This window comes from Eretmochelys imbricata, chromosome 8 (assembly GCF_965152235.1).
Source record: "Eretmochelys imbricata isolate rEreImb1 chromosome 8, rEreImb1.hap1, whole genome shotgun sequence".
Taxonomy (NCBI): Eukaryota; Metazoa; Chordata; order Testudines; family Cheloniidae; genus Eretmochelys; species Eretmochelys imbricata.
In genome coordinates, this window is record NC_135579.1 from 102,275,703 (window position 1) to 102,294,521 (window position 18,819).

The 18,819-nt window shown below is 44.3% G+C and overlaps 1 protein-coding gene across 1 annotated transcript in view; it reads right to left on the reverse strand.

Annotated features, from left to right (window-relative positions):
- Positions 1-7,099: 7,099 nt before the first annotated feature.
- LOC144269605 (cytochrome P450 4B1-like) overlaps positions 7,100-18,819 on the reverse strand; it is a 43,728-nt gene continuing 32,008 nt past the window's right edge. The window contains exons 9-12 of the mRNA XM_077825383.1: positions 17,354-17,487; positions 16,090-16,154; positions 15,498-15,580; positions 7,100-7,274 (exon numbers count right to left, since the gene is read on the reverse strand). Of these exons, the coding sequence (XP_077681509.1) occupies positions 7,100-7,274; positions 15,498-15,580; positions 16,090-16,154; positions 17,354-17,487 (457 nt within the window). The remainder of the gene's footprint in view (positions 7,275-15,497; positions 15,581-16,089; positions 16,155-17,353; positions 17,488-18,819) is intronic.

Below are 18,819 nucleotides of genomic sequence, written 5' to 3' on the forward strand. Positions count from 1 at the left end.
GGTAATCCTGTTGAGGTATCCAACATGCAGCAAAGAATAGGAACCAGGAATAGTTGATCCCACTGGTGGGGTTCATGGGATGTACACTTCTTGGGCATATTTTTAAGGATATGGTTAAATTTTTCTACAGTCCCAAACCATCAGTTTGGGCATGGTAGCATTAGTTTTCAAGGAAGGGCACACTTCTTTTATGAGCCTAGCTATGAAATTGGTCTCCTGATCTGCTTGAAAGAATAGTCTCAGGGCATGTCTGCACGGCCACTACATCTCCCCCACACCACCCCGACACATACTTGACTTCAATGGGGTAGCAGTATGTTTAAATAAAGTGGTGTATCTTCACCAGAGAAGAGTAGCTCCCACCTTGTTCATGTTAATTCCTTACAATGCTGTGCTCCTTATTAGCAGATTATAAAGCTGTGGAGGGAATGTGATATGCAAACCAAAGGCCCAACCTGGAAAGCTGGTGTGAAGTCACAAGAGATGGGTTTTTTTCTTAGGGGATGAACACAGCATGTTGCACTACTGAGAGTGGGGTCTTTGCGCCCAACTCCCACTGAAACACAGTGACATTTCAGTGCTTAACTCACTTGGGTTCCTTTAGAAGCCCAGCCCAAGCCTCTGTTGAGCAAATGTGCTTCAGCAATACAATGAAAGAGAGCAGTAATACTTCAATGAGAAGTCAGAAACAATCTGTTAACAAATACACAACAAACTGAATTCTTCAATATATAATAATATTTAGCTCCTAGGTCACACTTATTCTTAAAACTCTTCTGTATACAGCACCGTCAAGTGATACAGGTGTCCCATTTGCTGACATTGGTGTGACATCTTGCACATTACATTTTGTGATAGTCGCCATTTAGCCCAAGACCTTTTTTTATTATTATTATTTTAAGGACATCTCTCCTTGCCAAATAAGCTTCCAAGTAGTCCTCTTGCAGGTATAGATGGGGAGAGGGTTTAATCTCACATTGCAAGGGGAAACCTGGATGCTTTTACTAGGAATTTGCCTGACCTGAGTAAAATGTATTTGATGAGGGAGTTCCTTATTGGAACTCCTTATTTCCCTCTGTTACTCCTCCCACTTAAAGAAAGTGGGAGGAGTAACAGAATTAAAAGGTTTCAGTGTTAGTCTGTATCCGCAAAAAGAACAGGAGGACTTGTGGCACCTTAGAGACTAACAAATTTATTTGAGCATAAGCTTTCGCAAGCTACAGCTCACTTCATCGGATGCATTCAGTGGAAAATACAGTGGGGAGATTTATATACACAGAGAACATGAAACAATGGGTGTTACCATACACACTGTAAGGAGAGTGATCAGGTAAGGTGAGCTATTGTCAGCAGGAGAATGGGGGGGTGGGGTGGGGGGATCCTTTTGTAATGATAATCAAGGTGGGCCATTTCCAGCAGTTGACAAGAACTTCTGAGGAACAATGAGGGGGAGGGGAATAAACATGAGGAAATAGTTTTACTTTGTGTAATGACACATCCACTCCCAGTCTTTATTCAAGCCTAAGTTAATTGTATCCAGTTTGCAAATTAATTCCAATTCAGCAGTCTCTCATTGGAGTCTGTTTTTGAAGGTTTTTTTGCTGAAGAATTGCCACTTTTAGGTCTGTAATCGAGTGACCAAAGAGATTGAAGTGTTCTCCGACTGGTTTTTGAATGTTATAATTCTTGACGTCTGATTTGTGTCCATTTATTCTTTTATGTAGAGACTGGAACACATGACTTATGAGGAGAGGCTGAGGGAACTGGGATTGTTTAGTGTGCGGAAGAGAAGAATGAGGGGGGATTTGATAGCTGCTTTCAACTACCTGAAAGGTGGATCCAAAGAGGATGGATCTAGACTATTCTCAGTGATAGCAGATGACAGGACAAGGAGTAATGGTCTCAAGTTGCAGTGGGGGAGACTTAGGCTGGATATTAGGAAAAACTTTTTCACTAGGAGGGTGGTGAAACACTGGAATGCGTTACCTAGGGAGGTGGTGGAATCCCCTTCCTTAGAAGTTTTTAAGGTCAGGCTTGACAAAGCCCTGGCTGGGATGATTTAGTTGGGGATTGGTCCTGCTCTGGGCAGGGGGTTGGACTAGATGACCTCCAGAGGTCCCTTCCAACTCTGATATTCTTTGATTCTATGATTAGGCCCTATGATGGTGTCCCCTGAATAGATATGTGGACACAGCTGGCAACGGGCTTTGTTGCAAGGATAGGTTCCTGGGTTAGTGGTTCTGTTGTGTGGTGTGTGGTTGCTGGTGAGTATTTGCTTCAGGTTGGGGGGCTGTCTGTAAGCAGGGACTGGCCTGTCTCCCAAGATCCATGAGAGTGAAGGTTCATCCTTCAGGATAGGTTGTAGATCCTTGATGATGCGTTGGAGAGGTTTTAGTTGGGGGCTGAAGGTGATGGCTAGTGGTGTTCTGAATTAAAAGGATACAAAGTGCTCTGTGTCCACGGTCTTGAAGCTGGTCATCTTTTGAAAGAGTAAGTCTGTGCCACTTTAACTCACATGTGTAATTTACAAGGGTCATGGAGGAATGCTCCACCATTGCTGTTGTTCTTATTATTTATTTCCCATGCAAGGCCGCTGCACCATTGTGTGAGGTGCTGCACAAACACATCATTAGAGATAGTCCTTCCTCTGTAGAGCTAAAAAGATCATCGGTGCTTGTCATTCAGATCAGACAGGCTCTTGGCATAATCTTCACTTTCCTTCTGCCTGACTAAAGGCGTGACCTTCACCTGAAGGAAGAACCCTCCGAGGAAATTAACATTCAAATAGTCCACAGGGAAGACAACGGACATTTATTTGGTACTTGGTTTCCTCACAGGGGCTAACGGATTTAGCACATTCAAAACACAATAGTGAGAAGAGCCTGTGACTGGTTGCTTAGTCCACGGAGGTCTATGTACATAGGAACTGATCCAAAGGCCACTAAAGTCATTAGCAAGACTTCCCATTGATGTCAATATGCTTTGGATCAGACCCATATTTGATATATCTTCATTATGTTATGGCCTAGCTAGATTGTAACCTTACTATTGAGGCTGTAGCTGGGCCTCTATAGCTGGGTTAAAATTGTGATCTATCACTTTAAATTCTATGGGGTTTTCCTGGTCTTGTTTGCAGGCTAGGGGGCTCTATAGGAAGCATATGATCTGCGTCTTTTAGTAAGCAACTTGCAGAGAGCCATCCTAGAGTGAGGTGAGTTGACTTGAGTTGTGCCTGTTTTGTCGCTCTCTCTTTTGGGGTACCATTCTGCATCCTAAGAAACAAAATAGTGTTACATTGCAACCTTCCAGCAAGAGTATTTTACATTATCTAACTCCAACTGGCATAATTGCAAAAGCAGGACATAATTTTACCTGTGGAGTTCAGCGAATGGGATGCACCACTTGTAGGTAGCCCAAAGGGTAATGGCAGCATAAGAGTTTGCAGGGCTATAAATGTGCCATATCCCCCTGGCTGGAATTAGACCAATATCCAGTTCCTAAACCACAAGATTTATTTGCAAAGCTGACAGTGGGAGTGAAGTTTACTAAAGTAGACTTGTCTCAAGCTGACCTGCAGATGGCATTGGAGCTAGATTCAAAAAAGGTGGGCAATGAACACATATAAGGTGCTATTTAGATATGAAATATTATCCTATGGGGTAGCTAGTGCGTGTGTTATGTTTCAAAGAATAATGGATCAGTTAGTGCTGGTGGTAAATGGTGTTGCCTTTTATTTGGATGACACATTCATTCATAGATTCCAAGGCCAGAAGGAACCGTTCTGATCATCTAGTCTGACCTCCTGGATAACACGGGAATTTCCCCCAAATAATTTCTACAGCAGATCTTGTTTTAAAAAATCCAATCTTGATTTTAAAGTTGGCTGCTGGAGAACACACCACAAGTCTGGGTAAATTGTTCCGATGGTTAATTACCCTCACTGTTAAAAAGATACACCTGATTTCCAGTCTGAATTTGTCTAGCTTCCACTGCCAACCTTTGGATAGTGTTACCTTTGTCTGCTATGTCAGAAGAACATTTAAAAATCCTAGAGGGAGTTCTAAAGAGCTTGTAAAAACATGGCTTTAAAGATAAGCGTGCTTTTCTTCAAAATCGGGTTACTTCATCCAGCCATTTTCTAGATGCAGGAGTACACCTGTTAAAAGTGATGACAAAAGCCATTCAGAATGCCCCTGGGCTATATAATGTCTCGGAGCTTAGATCGTTTCAGGCTATGTTAAAACTATTATGGAAGAGTCATTCAAAACTTATCAGCAGTAACCAGTCTGATGTCTGCCTGGTTATGGAGACATATGAAGTGGGTTTGGACAGAAAAAAAAATAAGGCTTTGGAGAAAACAAAAAAGAAATTAAGTCATGCCAGCCTATTGGTGCATTTTAATCTGGAGCTTCCCACAATGCTAGCCTGTGATGTGTCTCCTGTAGGAATTGAGGTTTTTGTTTCGCACCTTTGTAAAGACGGGAGTGAAAAACCCATAACATCTGCTCCCAGAACATTGCCAAAGGCCAAGAAAAAATACTCACAGATAGAAAAAGAGACTTGGGTTATTAATTTCCATGAGTACCTGTTTGTAAAAAAATTTGCCCTTGTTACCAATCATAAACCAACGGTAAAAATAATGGACCCAGATGTAGGCATTACACCACTAGCGGCAGCTAGACTTCAAAGAGGGGGTTTTGATCTTAGCTACCTACTAAGATGGGATATATTATAGGCCATCTGAAAACCATGCTAATGCAGATGCATTGTCCTGTTTGCCCTTGCACACAGGGAATCGGAGAGAGGAAAATTCCATGGACAGAGTCTCTTTCCTAGATGACCTCCCTATTACAGCTAAGGAAGTTGCTCTCTTAACAAGACAAAAATGTGATTTAGCTAAAGATGATGCACCACACTTGAGACTGCCCAAATCACATAACCAAAGAGCAACTTAGCCGTTACTATTTCAGGAAACTGGAGATAGCCATGCAGAAGGGTTGTTTGCTATGGGGAATACAAGTGATAATGCCAATATGTGAACAGAAAAGGATGCTGGTGGAATTACACGAGCAGCACTGAGGGTTAATACATATGGAAGGGATGGCCAGAAATTGTTTTCGGTGGCCGGCTTTAGATTAAGATTTAGAAATGGAAAGTAGGAACATGCCAGAAGAGACACTGTCACCCTGGCAGCAGCTGTGCATTGGCTTTGCAGAAAAAGCAAATATATTTAGTAGTGGTTAATGATTATTCTTGGTGGCCAGAGGTGGGGTACATGATTTAAAACCTCTTCTGTAATAAACAACTGAAGTGCTTTGCAATATTTGCCACTTATGGGTTACCCGAGGACGTCTTTCCACATAACAGTCCACAGTTTAATTCTGGGATTTTCAGACATTCCCACAGCAAAATTCAGTGAAACATATTAAGTCAGCATCACATGGACTGGCAGAGGGTGTTGTGATGACATTAAAACAAGCACTAGACAAAAATGAATGGAGTCCCCTGCCACATTGCATTGCAAATTCCCTACTCTCATATAGGTCTACCCCACAGCCTGCCACTCAGAAGACTCCAGCTGCTTTGTTTTTAAAATGCTAGTTATGTACTAAATTTGACCTGACCTATGGAGAGCACTCGACAAAAGATGTGAAAGAGTGAAAAAACCTACCCCATACCTGCCAGGTTTTTCTGCTGAAGGCAGACAGTGTTGGTGCAAAATCAGATTGGAGGGATGAAGTGGGGGGAAAGCTGTAAAGCAGATATTGGACTAGAGACATATTTGGTAGAGGTAAAATGGGAAATAATGAAGAGGCCCATGGATCAACTGTTACCAGACAGAACCTCAGTACGGTTACAGAATGCGGCCCTTGACATCAGTGAGGATGTGTGTAGCTTTTGTTGGCCAGAGGAGGAGGAGGAGAAAGCATTGGAGATAATGGCCGAGAGAGAGAGAGGGATAGTGCTTCTATTGGGGGGCGACCCAAACAGGTCAAAGGTCAGGTGTCACTTTCTCTCCATGGCAGGCACCACTGGCCTCGGCAAAATCACAGACCTCCTCTATGGTTAAATTTGTGATTTTTTTTAAAATTGTGTTTGAGGAATTTACAAGGGAGGAGTGTGGTGGATTGAAAAGTGTGTTCAAATTGTGATCTATCACTTTAAATTCTCAGGGTGGGGGGGTCTCTCTGTTTATTGGTTGTTTGCATTATGGTTCTGAATTCTAAGAAAATAAAGTTATATTGCAACCTTCCAACATGAGTATTTAAGTTCTTATCTAACTTCTCTGTGTGCATCCAATAAACACAACTAGGAGAAAGCCTGGGGAGTCATTCCACACAAGAGCCGGAGCACAACCCTGCAGAGCCCAGGGAGGGCGAAGAGTCTGTGGAGGAGTGAGTCTGGTTAGGAGCAAAGAGTTATGTTTCTCTAAGTTTATTTTATTGGCTCTGTGTTTACCCCAGAATGGGTGGGACAGAACTTGACCTGACTGGAGAAGGAGTGCCTGCAACGCTACCTCCAGCCATGAGGGGGCATGCCAGCAGTGAGTCCACTCTCCTACCCTATTAAAGAGTGATCATTTGCCAAGAGTTGCCACATAGAGGAATCTGAGATACCATAGTTTCCCCCTGTACCTAGCAAAGGAAATAAAAGCTTTAAGGTCACAACGAAGTTCCTATTTGGAGAAATTGTCTTTAAATGGTGACTACTGGATCAAATTTTCAAATCTCATCTGATAACATAGACCTAAATCTCCCGCTTGTATCAATCAACTAAACTCCGATGAAATCAGTGGAGCTAGGTTGATTTACACTGGCTGAAGATCTGATTCACATTTTTCTCCCTTGCTTATCAATCTAATTTTTCTGTCCCTCTGTCATTAAAGTAACCAGAAAGTGTTTGGGAATACAGTTTTAATGGAAGACATCATATGGCTTAGAATAAATATATATATATGTCTTTGACTGGTCCAACAAGCAACCTTTCAGGCTCAAAGGGAGTGGGGATCTTTTTTTCCCCAAAGATGGGATTTTTAATGCATTTGATCATCAAATAGCTTACAAATCTCTTATGTATTTTGCCCACTCATTTCACAATGTCAATGCCAGTGGATTTTCTTCAAGTGCACATGTATCCCATTCTTGGATCGTAAGACCAACTGGGGTATTTTCCTGGGAGTCTTCTCTGGATTGGGTGAAAACTCAAAACGTAGCAGGGACAAAGCAATGGCCACTTTCATCTCAATCATGGCAAATTGCTGCCCAATACAGTTCCTGAGAAGAGAGAGATGAAACCAGTGAGATTCCCGAACCTGAGGATCCTGGTGCTTGCTCCAAAGTTTGTGGGGCATTCCACCACTTGACTTCAAGTGCTCTTGTATCAGGCGTATTAAGATTCTTTCATGTCCCATTAATCCAACAAAAAGAGAGCGCTTTAAAAGACTTAGTTTATTGTTCACTGTTTGCCAATTCTTTGACTGGGCTAATTGCTGCTCAACAATTCCCTATGCTCCATGTGGTTCATGCCTAAAGGAATCAAACTGGTTTAAGCCATCAAACTCATTAGTTTATATTTTAGGATCAGTCCAAACCTTCCATAGACTCCAGCATTGTTGTTCATTGAATATATAGAATTCTACAGCTACAAGGAAGAAACAACATGCAACTCTTAGCACGAACAGAAGATTAGATCAGGTTTTACTATCTCCTTAGTGGAGCCTTAATACCAGGAGATGGTACTGCCCTTAATATGTAGGTGATGTCAACATACATGTCTTGACTATAAAGTAACCTCGAGAATTGTTACCCATCGCATGTTTGTTAAGCAATATGTCGCCAACGCAGGTGCAAATTGACATCGCTCTATTGACTTAAAAGGAGAAATGCTGACTTACACCAATGGAGGATCTAGCTTCTGGAGTGCATTGTTTGGCCACTAATGCAGCCCTTCAAGCACTATAATTCTGAACGGAGGGACTGAAGGACAGGAAAATGCGTCACTCAAGAAATGACCAATATCTTGACACCTGATGGCATGGCTGATTGTTAACATAACGGGGATGGGCAAACTCAGGTGCAGGTTTGGTTTTGCAGCACCTTGTTGGTTAGGGTGGTCTTTTTGCAAAACCAAGGACAGTTCAGCTACAGCACCCTGCATAGCAGGACCATTGTTGTTCATAAGAACATAAGAATGGCCATACTGGGTCAGACCAAAGGTCCATCTAGCCCAGTATCCTGTCTTTTGACAGTGTGCAATGCCAGGGGCTTCAGAGGGAATGAACAGAACAGGTAATCATCAAGTGATCCATCCCCTGTCGCTCATTCCTAGCTTCTGGCAAACAGAACTAGGGACACGATCCCTGCTAATCCTCACTTGTAGCCAATGATAGACCTATCCTCCATGAACGTATCCAGTTCTTTTTTGAACCCTGTTATAGTCTTGGCCTTCACAACATCCTCTGGCAAAGAGTTACACAGGTTGACTGCATTGTGTGAAGAAATACTTCCTTTTGTTTGTTTTAAACCTGCTGCCTATTACTTTCATTTGGTGACCCCTAGTTCTTGTGTTATGTTCTTGTGTACACTTCCTTATTTGCTTTCTACACGCCAGTCATGATTTTATAGACCTCTATCATATCCCCGCTTAGTCGTCTCTTTTCCAAGCTGAAAAGTCCCAGTCTTATTAATCTCTCCTCATATGGAAGCCATTCCATACCCCTGATAATTTTTGTTGCCCTTCTCTGTACCTTTTCCAATTCCAATATATCTTTTTTGAGATGGGGCGACCAGATCTACATGCAGTATTCAAGATGTGGGCATACCATGGATTTATACAGAGGCAATCTGATATTTTCTGTCTTATCATCTATCCCTTTCCTAATGATTCGCAACATTGTATTCACTTTTTTGGCTGCCATTGCACATTGAGTGGATGTTTTCAGAGAACTATCCACAGTGACTCCAAGATCTCTTTCTTGAGTGGTAACAGCTGATTTAGACCCCATCCTTTTATGTGTATATAAAGAAGCTGAGGGCAGTAAGATAAATGGTTCTGGCCTTTCTCCAATTTTATTATTCTATGACTCTTTAATATTTGCATATATTCACTTTTTAAATTTGTAAAAATCAAGTTGTGTTCAATTATTATTACATTTATACAAAAAATAAAAATTGCCAACTATCCAAGGTTCTAGGCACCTCTGCCATAAGACCAATGAGATTGCCCCCAGAACACTTGACTTCCCTCTCCTCTCTCAAAGAGAAAGACATACATAAACACCTCACAGGAGCCCACATAAATACATGTGTCTTGCAGTATGCTCTGAAGATCAGTAGATTTGAGCTTTCTTGGACCAGGGTTGCAAGTCTGTCCCAGAGCTCAAGGACCCTCATAGAGAAGGAGTTCCCACCAGCCCAGCCTCTTTCTAGTTGACGGGGAGCCCACTTGAACACCTCTGCCAATCTCAACTGAGGCTGTATGGCATGGGGAGAGATCACAGGGATCTTAAGCAAAAACTCTTCCATTGTGGAAAGCAGTGCATAGAGACAGACACAAGAAAATAACAGGGAAAGAAATAGAAAACTCTTCCTTTCCCTAATGAAAGGGTCAAATACTGAGCTCTTTGCCTTTCTTTTTACTCACTCCCATTGATTTCTATCATAGTTTATCTGTGCAAGAACAGAATAAAGGACTCAGAATGGATCAGCAAGGACAGCTGCCTCTTGGAGTTCAGAAAAAGAAAGCTAAAGTGAGTACTGCCAAAAGCCAAGCTGAGCTGGACCTTGCAGAGGAAAAAATATCCAGTGGTAAAAGGTACTTTAGCCAGGTAAATAAAAAAGAAAACAAGGAAAGAAGAACTGGGACCACTAAGGACTGAGGATGGGGTGGAGATTAAAGAGATAATCTAGGTATGGTCAAACACAGAAATGAACATTTAGCCTCAGTTTTTAGTAAGGATAATGAGGCACTTGGGGACAGTGGCAAGGTGGCTAATGGGAACAAGGCTATGAAGTAGAAATTACCACATTTGAGGTGGAATCCAAATTCAAACAGTTTAATGGGATCAAATTGGGGGCTGGATAATCTCCACCCAAGAATATTAAAGAAAATTCACACACGCAATTGAAAGCCCCATAGCAAGGATTTTTAGTGAATCCATAAACACGCAATTGCAAGCCCAATAGCAAGGATTTTTAGTGAATCCATAAACTCGGGAGTCATACCCTGTGACTGGAGAATTGCATATATAGTAGCTATACTCGAGAAGTGGAGGGGGCGGGGGCAGGAGGAAGTAGTGATTCAGGAAACTACAGGCCCATTATTTTGGCCTCAATTGTATGCAAGGTCTTAGAACAAATTTTGAAATAGAAAGTAATTAAAGACATCAAGATAAATGGCAATTGGGATAAAATACAAGATGGTTTTTAAAAAGATAGATTGTGCCAGACTAACCTGATCTCTTTCTTTGGGAAGATAACCGATTTTGTAGACAAAGGAAATGCAGTAGATCTAATCTACTTGCCTTTCAGTAAAGCATTTGATACAGTTCCACATGGGAAATTATTAGTAAAATTGGAGAAGATGGAGATTAATACAAGAACTGAAAGGTGGATAGGGACCAATTAAAGAGGAGATTGCAATGGGCCATACTGAAAGGTGAACTGTGAGGCTGGAGCAAGGTTACTAATATAGTTCCTCAAGGATAAATCTTGGGACCAATCTTCATTAACATTTTCATTAATGACCTTGGCACAAAAAGTGGCTAATAAAATTTGCTGGTGACACAAAGGTGGGAGGTATTGCCAATATGGAGGAGGACCAGAATATCATACAAGAAGTTTTGGATGATCTTGAAAACTGGAGTAATAGAAATGGGATGAAATTTAATAGGGCAAAGTGCATGGTCGTGCACTTAGGGACTACCAAAAAGATTTTTTGCTATAAGCTGCAGATTTACCAGTTGAAAGCAGCAGAGGAGGAGAAAGATCTGAGCATATTGGTTGATCACAGGATGACTATAAGCCACCAATATGATTTGGTGTGAAAAAAGCTAGTGCAATCCTAGCGTGCATTCAGCAAGGTATTTTCAATAGAGATAGGGAAGTGTTAGAACCATTATACAAGGCACTGGTGAGACCTCATTTGGAATACTGTGTGCAATTTCTGTCTCCCAAGTTTAAGAAAGATTAATTCAAACTTGGACACATACAGAGCAGGGCTACTACATTGATGAGAGGAATGGAGAACTTACAAGAGGAGACTTAAGGAGCTTGGCTTATTTAGCCTAACAAAAGGAAGGGTGAGGGGAGATATTGCTCTGTATAAATACATCAGAGGGATAAACATCATCGAGGGAGAGGAGTTAAGGTAGGGGCCAATATTGGCACAAAAATGGATATAAACTGGCCATTAACAAGTTTAGGCTTGAAATTAGATGAAGGTGTCTAACCATCAGAGAACTGAAGTTCTGGAACAGCCTTCCAAGGGAAATTGTGGGGGCAAGAAACCTAATTTGTTTAAAGACTGAGCTTGATAAGTTTATGGAGGGAATGTTATGATGAGATTGCTTACAATGCATATGGCCCAACCACAACTGCTATAAGCAAATATCTCCAATGGCCAGAGATGGGACACTAGATGGGGAGGGCTCTGAGTTACTGCAGAGAATTCTTTCCCAGGTGTCTGGCTCGTTGGTCTCACCCACATGCCCAGGGTCTAACTGATCTCCGTATTTGGGGTCAGGAAAGGTATTTTCTCCCAGGTCAGATTGGCAAAGACCCTCAGAGGGTTTCACGTTCCTCTGCAGTGTAAGGAATGGGCCATTTGCTGGCTTGAACTAGAGTAAAGGTTGGAGTTTCTGTAACTTAAGACTTTAAATCAAGATTTAAGGACTTCAGTAACTCAGCCAGAGGTTTGGGATTTACTGCAGGAGTGGGTGGGTGAGGTTCTATGCCTGCAATGTTCAGGAGGCCAGATTAGATGATCATGAAGGTCCCTTCTGCCCTTGAAGTCTATGAGTCGATGAGGGCTGGGTCCAATCCATGCAATTCTAAATGATTATTTTAATGTTTCTTGCATGCTGCTGGAAGGAGCAGCTGGCCTCATGTTTGGCATTTTCTATACTCTTGTTTTCCCCCTTTCTCTCGACCCCACATCCCACTTATCACCTTTAAAACATAAACATGTACTTCACAGCTCTCAATTCACCTTCTCACTTGAAGGAAAACTCTGAAGTAGCCCTGCTGCCTTTCAAATATTGCTAAGCGCCATAGGCTGGAGGAGAAAATGTGGCATGTCTCTTTAAATTGAAGCCAGTGGAGAAATTGTAATGGCCAACCCCACCCAGGTCCCCTCCTCCTCCTCCCTCACAGCCAGCAAATCTCTCCAGGCAGCTGGGCTGATTTGAAAAGAAGCTGACTCACTAGACAGACCTTCCCACCCCTTTTCCGCCCACCCCCTTTCCGTATTTCCCCATCCTCTGTATGTCACGGGTATGTGGGCTTTCCTTTCTGTGTGGGTGATGAGCTTGCAGCCAGACATCCTTGGGAGTTGGTGATTGTGACAGTGTGTACAGGGCTGAATCTGATCCTCAGCAAATAAGGGGTTAACCTCAGCTCAGCTTCCCCCTGTCCCTCCACAGGTGCTTAAGGACAGGGTTATAAATTATTGCTTGGGAGATAGAGAGGAGAGAGAATGGTTTTGGCAGGAACAGGTTCCAGGCTCAGGGTCACAGGACCGGGTTGATTCCCGAGCTGGGGAGCTCACTATTTCCTTTCTTCACTTAAATTACTTTAATTTGCCTTTTTGCTATTAATATTATGCCTCAAGGAAGACCTTGCCGACTGTAATTGTGTCTTTTTTCCCCCCAGCCATTCTTCCAACTTATAGTAACCTCATGAAAAAGGCCTGATATGACCAATCAGAATGTGATCTTGAATAATTTGAACCTAATTCACTTCTCCGTCACTCCTACTTTGTGCTGATGAAATGCTCTTGATTTCAACAGACTGATGCTGGAATAAAATAGCAGTAGCCCAGGGGCAATTTATGCTTCTGGCATCCTATATCAGATTGTAACGAATAGGTAGGATCATGTTCCATGTCTGGGTATATAATTCCTAATATTCTCAGCAGAGCCAGGAAGGGCAGCATAACTGTGTAATAATGTGTAAATGATACGGGAAAGCACAGTAGATTTCCCCTGGTTGGATTTCTCCCTACTGTGTTTGGAAGGTGGAGTCACTTGTCCCCTGCTGGAGATGCCTTTCAGAAGCTAAATCAGGGAAGAATCAAATGGCTTTACTTAGAGTTTGTTTACCAAGCTTCAAATGATAAAACACCATTGTGTCCAGCTACATCTGTAATTTTAAGGTGTGTAGTTTAATATTATGTCAGGTGTGAGAAGAAAACCCTCTAACTTGTGTTAGTCAGCATCCGGGTGAGGCAGATTTCGTGCCTTTCTTGTAACTACGGTTATTTACAGTATGATTAAGTCAAGGGAATTCAAAGGCCCTACACTGATTGATTTACGCCAGCTGGGGGCTCTGGCCCATGAACGTCTATGGAGCCCACCATGGGAGAAATCTCTGTGGGGGCATAAAGCTGTCCTAGTGTCCCCTGTGCCACGCTACTTGCAATCCCCAGGTGTAGCGGGTGGATCTTGGGAAAGGAGGTGTGATAATTGGGTCTGCGGATATATCCTCATTGTAAGCCCAGCTGTGAAAAGTGAGTGAAAGTCCATAAAGTGTCACAATAATCTATAACAACCAATGTCAATGGGGAAAGGTGAAAAGGGGCAACAAACTGAATTAATCCAAACAAAAGGACCTCCTGATCTAACTCGGGGAATGCATTTAGACCATGTCTGGAAAACAAGAGAAGTGCGGGACTGGAAATCAAAGGACCAAAACTGGTGTGTTGGAAATTAGGCCTAACCGGTGAATGCAGTAATGAGGGCAAAATGTTCTGCTCCAGACTCCCTTTTCTTTTCAAGAAGAAGCTGTCTGACAGCTGCTGGTTGGGGACAGGTAAACTGAAAGGAGCAAGCTTTGCTATGAGGGCAGTCATCACCACCATCTCCTGGGGCTCTGGGAGATACTGGGACATTGTTGGCCTTTGTCATCCTCATCCCGAGCAGACTGAGACTCAGCTGACATCGCCAGCTCCACTGGCTCAGGCTAGATCCCAACCACCACCAGGGATGTGAGATTTTGTCCTTTTCCACCTTGTTTCTTCTCTTTCCTATTCCTTTCCTTTTTCCTTCTGTCTAATAAGAGTGGCTTAGCTGGCCGAGACTGTCTATTTTGCTGTGCTGCTGTAAGCCTGTGATCACAGAGGCAGTTTAAAAGCAATGCTCTAAACAGTCCCCGGCTAGTACGAGTTTGCCAAGTCTCGGAGCGGCTAATAAAAATGTGTGCCACACTTGTTTCTCCAGCGCGGAGGTTACAAGTAAAAGCCAACACCAGAGACAGAAGCTGCATTCCCTATCCTTGCTGTTCTTTTCTCCCCTAGGGTGTGGATTTGTCTTGTTGTGTCTTTTAGGAAAGGGGACTGGATTTTCACAACCACAGCACCAAGCCACCTCAACTAACTTCTTCTCTTTCTCCCCAAAAAGACTGTTATTACCATCTTTAATACCAGCGAAGAGACTGTAAAATAGGAGGGTTTTCCTTCTAAAAACTCTCTCCGGCTAAAAGGAAAGGAATCAAGGCATGCTGTTAAAATGAAAGTCTTACTTAATACCTTACATTTCAAATGCTTGAATTGTTTTCCCTTCTTTTCTGTATCTTTAATAGAAGATTTAAAAGATTTTTTTCAGTGGAGCTACACAGACTTACACGAGCTGGGAATCTGACCCATTAACTTCCATGAAGCCCTTGTTAGGAGAAAACTTTGGGGGGCATAAAGCTGTCATAGTGACCCCGTGCCAGTCCACTTCCTGGTCCCCAGTGTAGGGGGTGTGTCTTGGGAAAGGGGTTATCTCTGTGCTGAAATACCAATCTCTGGCTGTTGGAATGGACCCATGGCATCCAAGGTAATGTAAAGCAGCTCTGAGGCTGCTCTAAATTACTCCAGGGATCAAACCAGGAGCTGGCAGCCTGAGAAGAAGGGGCTGGAGGCTTCCAACCCCTTCTTTGTCTCCCATTCTTGGAGTCACTTCACACTGCTCTCTGTACATGGAACAATCTCCCATTTCCTGTCTACCTAGTGCACCCTCTCCCCTTTCAAATGCCTCCTTAAAACCCACTTCCCCAGGAATCCGCTCTGCCTTGCTTCCTGGCCAATGATCTCTCTGTACCATGTCCCTTCTGTTGCCTGACAGTACCTTCTCTCCCTTTTTCTTGTCTGCCGAAGGGCCCCATCCTGTTCCCGTTGGAGTCAGTGGCAAAATTCCCATCTGGATCAGGGCTTGAGCTCTTGGCAGCACTGACTCCCTTATTAAATGCTGCGTAGGTTTGTAGCACTAAATAGACATGAATACTAATGCTATACCCCACCTTGCTCCAGCTGAAAAAGGCATAAAAGCATGGGAGTGTCTCTGGGAGGAGTTCTCCGGCGAAAACCTCATGGGATCAAATACCTGTAATGAGAGTGTTTGATAACTCAGAAGAGATAACATCACTGTAGCACTCTTGTTTAGATTGGCAGCTGATTTCTCGTATTCCTGTTGCTTGCTGAATGATAGCCTCACTGTGTCATTGTTGCATAAGTGAGATTATAGCATTGCGAATTAGCCAGAGGGCCACAACAGAGCCAGGTGTGGCAGGGAGCTTTATTGCATCCTTTGAGTAGGCGGAACCATGATACAGTGGATAAGGATGCTGCCCTGGCAGTCAGGCCACCTGGATTCTATGTCCTGAAATGCTGTGTGACCTTTGGCAAGTCACTTCCCCTTTCATCTTTTCTCTGTCTGATCTATTTAGGCTGTAATCTCTGTGGGGCAAGGGCCAGGATCTTGCTCTGTGTTTGTACAGCACCTAACACAACGGGGACCTGATCCAGGATGGGCCCCCTCCGCCCCCGGATGCTACCCCAGTACAGTAGCTGCAGGAAGCAGGTTGTTGTTATAAAGACAAAAGAGTACTGTACCTCAGGATCTTTCCATAATTTGGGATCCCTGTGTATAAGATAGATGTTTATTCCAACCAAAGTGCCTGCAAAGCAACAGAAGGGATAAAAAGCTCAAGAAAAAGACAGGTCTTGGACATAGCTTCTCTGCTTAAGCTATGTTCTCTGAGGGGCTAAGCGTTCTTACAACCACAATAGCTTGCATTTTTTTGACCCCCATTTTCAGGCCACCCATCCCAGTGCAATTGCTCAGTGGGAAGGTTTGACAGCTCTCCCTCTGAACTTCTGTGATAAGAGCAATAATAATATCTAGCTCTTCCCTACTTGGGTTCTGTGACATGAAACCAGCTGGAGCTCCACCGCTCAGCCTGAGTGTATGGCTCTGGAGCTCAACTGGAATCACGTGGGAGGCTTGGAACGGGCAACATATCAGCCACGCTCCACCCAGTGTCCAGGCTGCAGAGTCTAGACATCCCTCAGGACTATTAGGGACAACACCAGGGAGCCCCTGCTCCCCTGTTAAGTCTCCCCATCTCCACAGAAAGAGAAGTGAGGGGGCAGGTGGGACTCCACAGCTGAGAGTCAACTGCAGAAGCTCCATTTTACATCAGCCATTGGGGGTGGACAGATCTGCTGGGCACAGAGATTTTCCCCTGGGGCAGTTGGGAACTGGGAAGATTGGACACCACCACCATGATCGTCTCCAGTCCTGCTGACCACCAGAGGAACATTTTTGTCCCCCTCGTCCCCTGTAGGAGGACAACTGCAGCCCCACAGCTGCCATAGTCTATGTGTGAAGGAGAGAAAGGGGCAGGATCTGTAGAGATTGGCAGCATGGGAAGTTCATGGACATATTCTCCTTTCAGCTGCTCAACAGGTCCCAATCACAGTGTTATGGGGAGGGAGAAGAGAGGGGAAGCCTAGAAAGTCTTGCAATGAATGTGCTGAGATCACCATAACTGGAGAAGGCATTCAAGGCTAAGGCTAGTCCTTAGTCCCATCTACTAGGGATAATAGGCTCAGATGCAGCGATAATGAAGGCAGATAGACTATGTGACCCAACAGAGGCCACTTTGAGACCAAATAACTTCAGGTTTCTACATGGCCCATTTAGTGAGCCCGGATTTGGTAAAGCTTAATGGCGTGGCTGTGGAAGAAATTTGTAGCTCTCGACAATCAGCAAGACAGACTCCAGAAACTTTGCTTCAAGAGGTGTTTGTCCTTTTAACTGGCTAGCACACCTCACATAAGGTTTAATGGAAAAGGGGAAATGGAGGAAACCGACCTTCTGGTAAATAACGTCCGTCATGGAACGTGATGGGTTTGCTGAGCTGGCGGCTCACAAGAGGCACTGGAGGGAGAATACGCATACTCTCCTTGATGCACATTGTGGTGTAAGGCATCTTACCAAGGTCATCCCTGCAAGCAAGAGAAATTGAGTGACACCCTCCTTCTCGATGCAATAATACTGACAGGCCATCTCTGTGCTGAGAATCCACGCTGCAGGTTGCATACAAAACCTGCACCCAGTGTCCAGGCTGAGCTGCTGACCCTATCGTTCTGCCTAAAATGATCATTTTCACTAGACCTGCTGGGCTGGATTTTACACTGACAACTTCGCTCCTTTGATTCTATTTTTTAAGCCTGTAAAATACATTTAAATTTTCTCCCATGTGATGAAAATCAGCAAAAAGGGAGGATGTCGTGAAGCTCTTGAACTTCTGCAGACTATGGTGTGCGGCTTGGAGGGTCAGTAAGTTTGGCCACCTCAGTATGTAAGAATGGCAGTTGCTCAGCTATTCGGCTCATGGGGTCATATCCCATGAGCTTGTTTGGTTTGTTTGTTAGATCTGTAACTCGTCTGGTTTTCCAATGAGTCCAGTGTGTCTGATCGTGGAAGGGCAGGGGGCGGGGCTGGGAGTTCTGCTACTTTCCCTGCTTGGAAGGGCCACAGGGAAAGGAGCAGAACCCCCAGCCCTGCCCCCCAGCCCTCTCCTCCAGCCGGGCTGCTGCTGTGTCTTTCCGGTACTCCATACTGGCTATAAATAGCTTGCTGGTACGGTGTACCAGAGCATGCCAGCCTGCTTGCTCTGCTGGCTTAGTCACAAGGGTTTTCAGGATTGGGCACATAGTTTCCTCCTGAAGCATAAAGCAGTTGACCTACATTTAAAATCCGGGCCTCTCTGCATGCTCTCTACCTGCCTTCCTTGGCACACTCCCCAGTTTCTGAAAGGCCAGAGGGTTTGGGTGGGAAAGGCTCAGTGGCTACACAGCCAACAAAAGCTGTCATTCGTTTTTATGATTATTTATGCAGCTCCGAGCATGTGTCAAGTCAAGTGCTTTGCAAATGAGTAGTGAGATAAGGACCTTTCCCTAAAGCAGTAGTCACTAACTGGTCGATTGCGATCAACTGGTCGATCCTGGAGACTCTCCCAGTCGATCGCCATCTCTGGCTGCTAAAAGTCCGGAGGTGCAGAGGGACTGCCGCTAAGGCAGGCTTCCTGCCTGCCCCGGCTCGACGCCACTACTGGAAGTGGCCAGCACGCCCCCGTGGCCCCGAGTGGCGGGGGAGGCAGGGGTCTCCTCCCTGCAAGCACCGCCCCTGCAGCTCCCATTGGCCGGGAATGGGGAACTCTGGCCAATGGGAGCTGTGGGGGCAGTGCCTGCAGAGAGGGGCAGCGCGCGGAGCTACGTGCCCACCCCCCAGGGGCTGCAGCGGCACGTTGGCCCCTTCCGGGAGTGGTGTGGGGC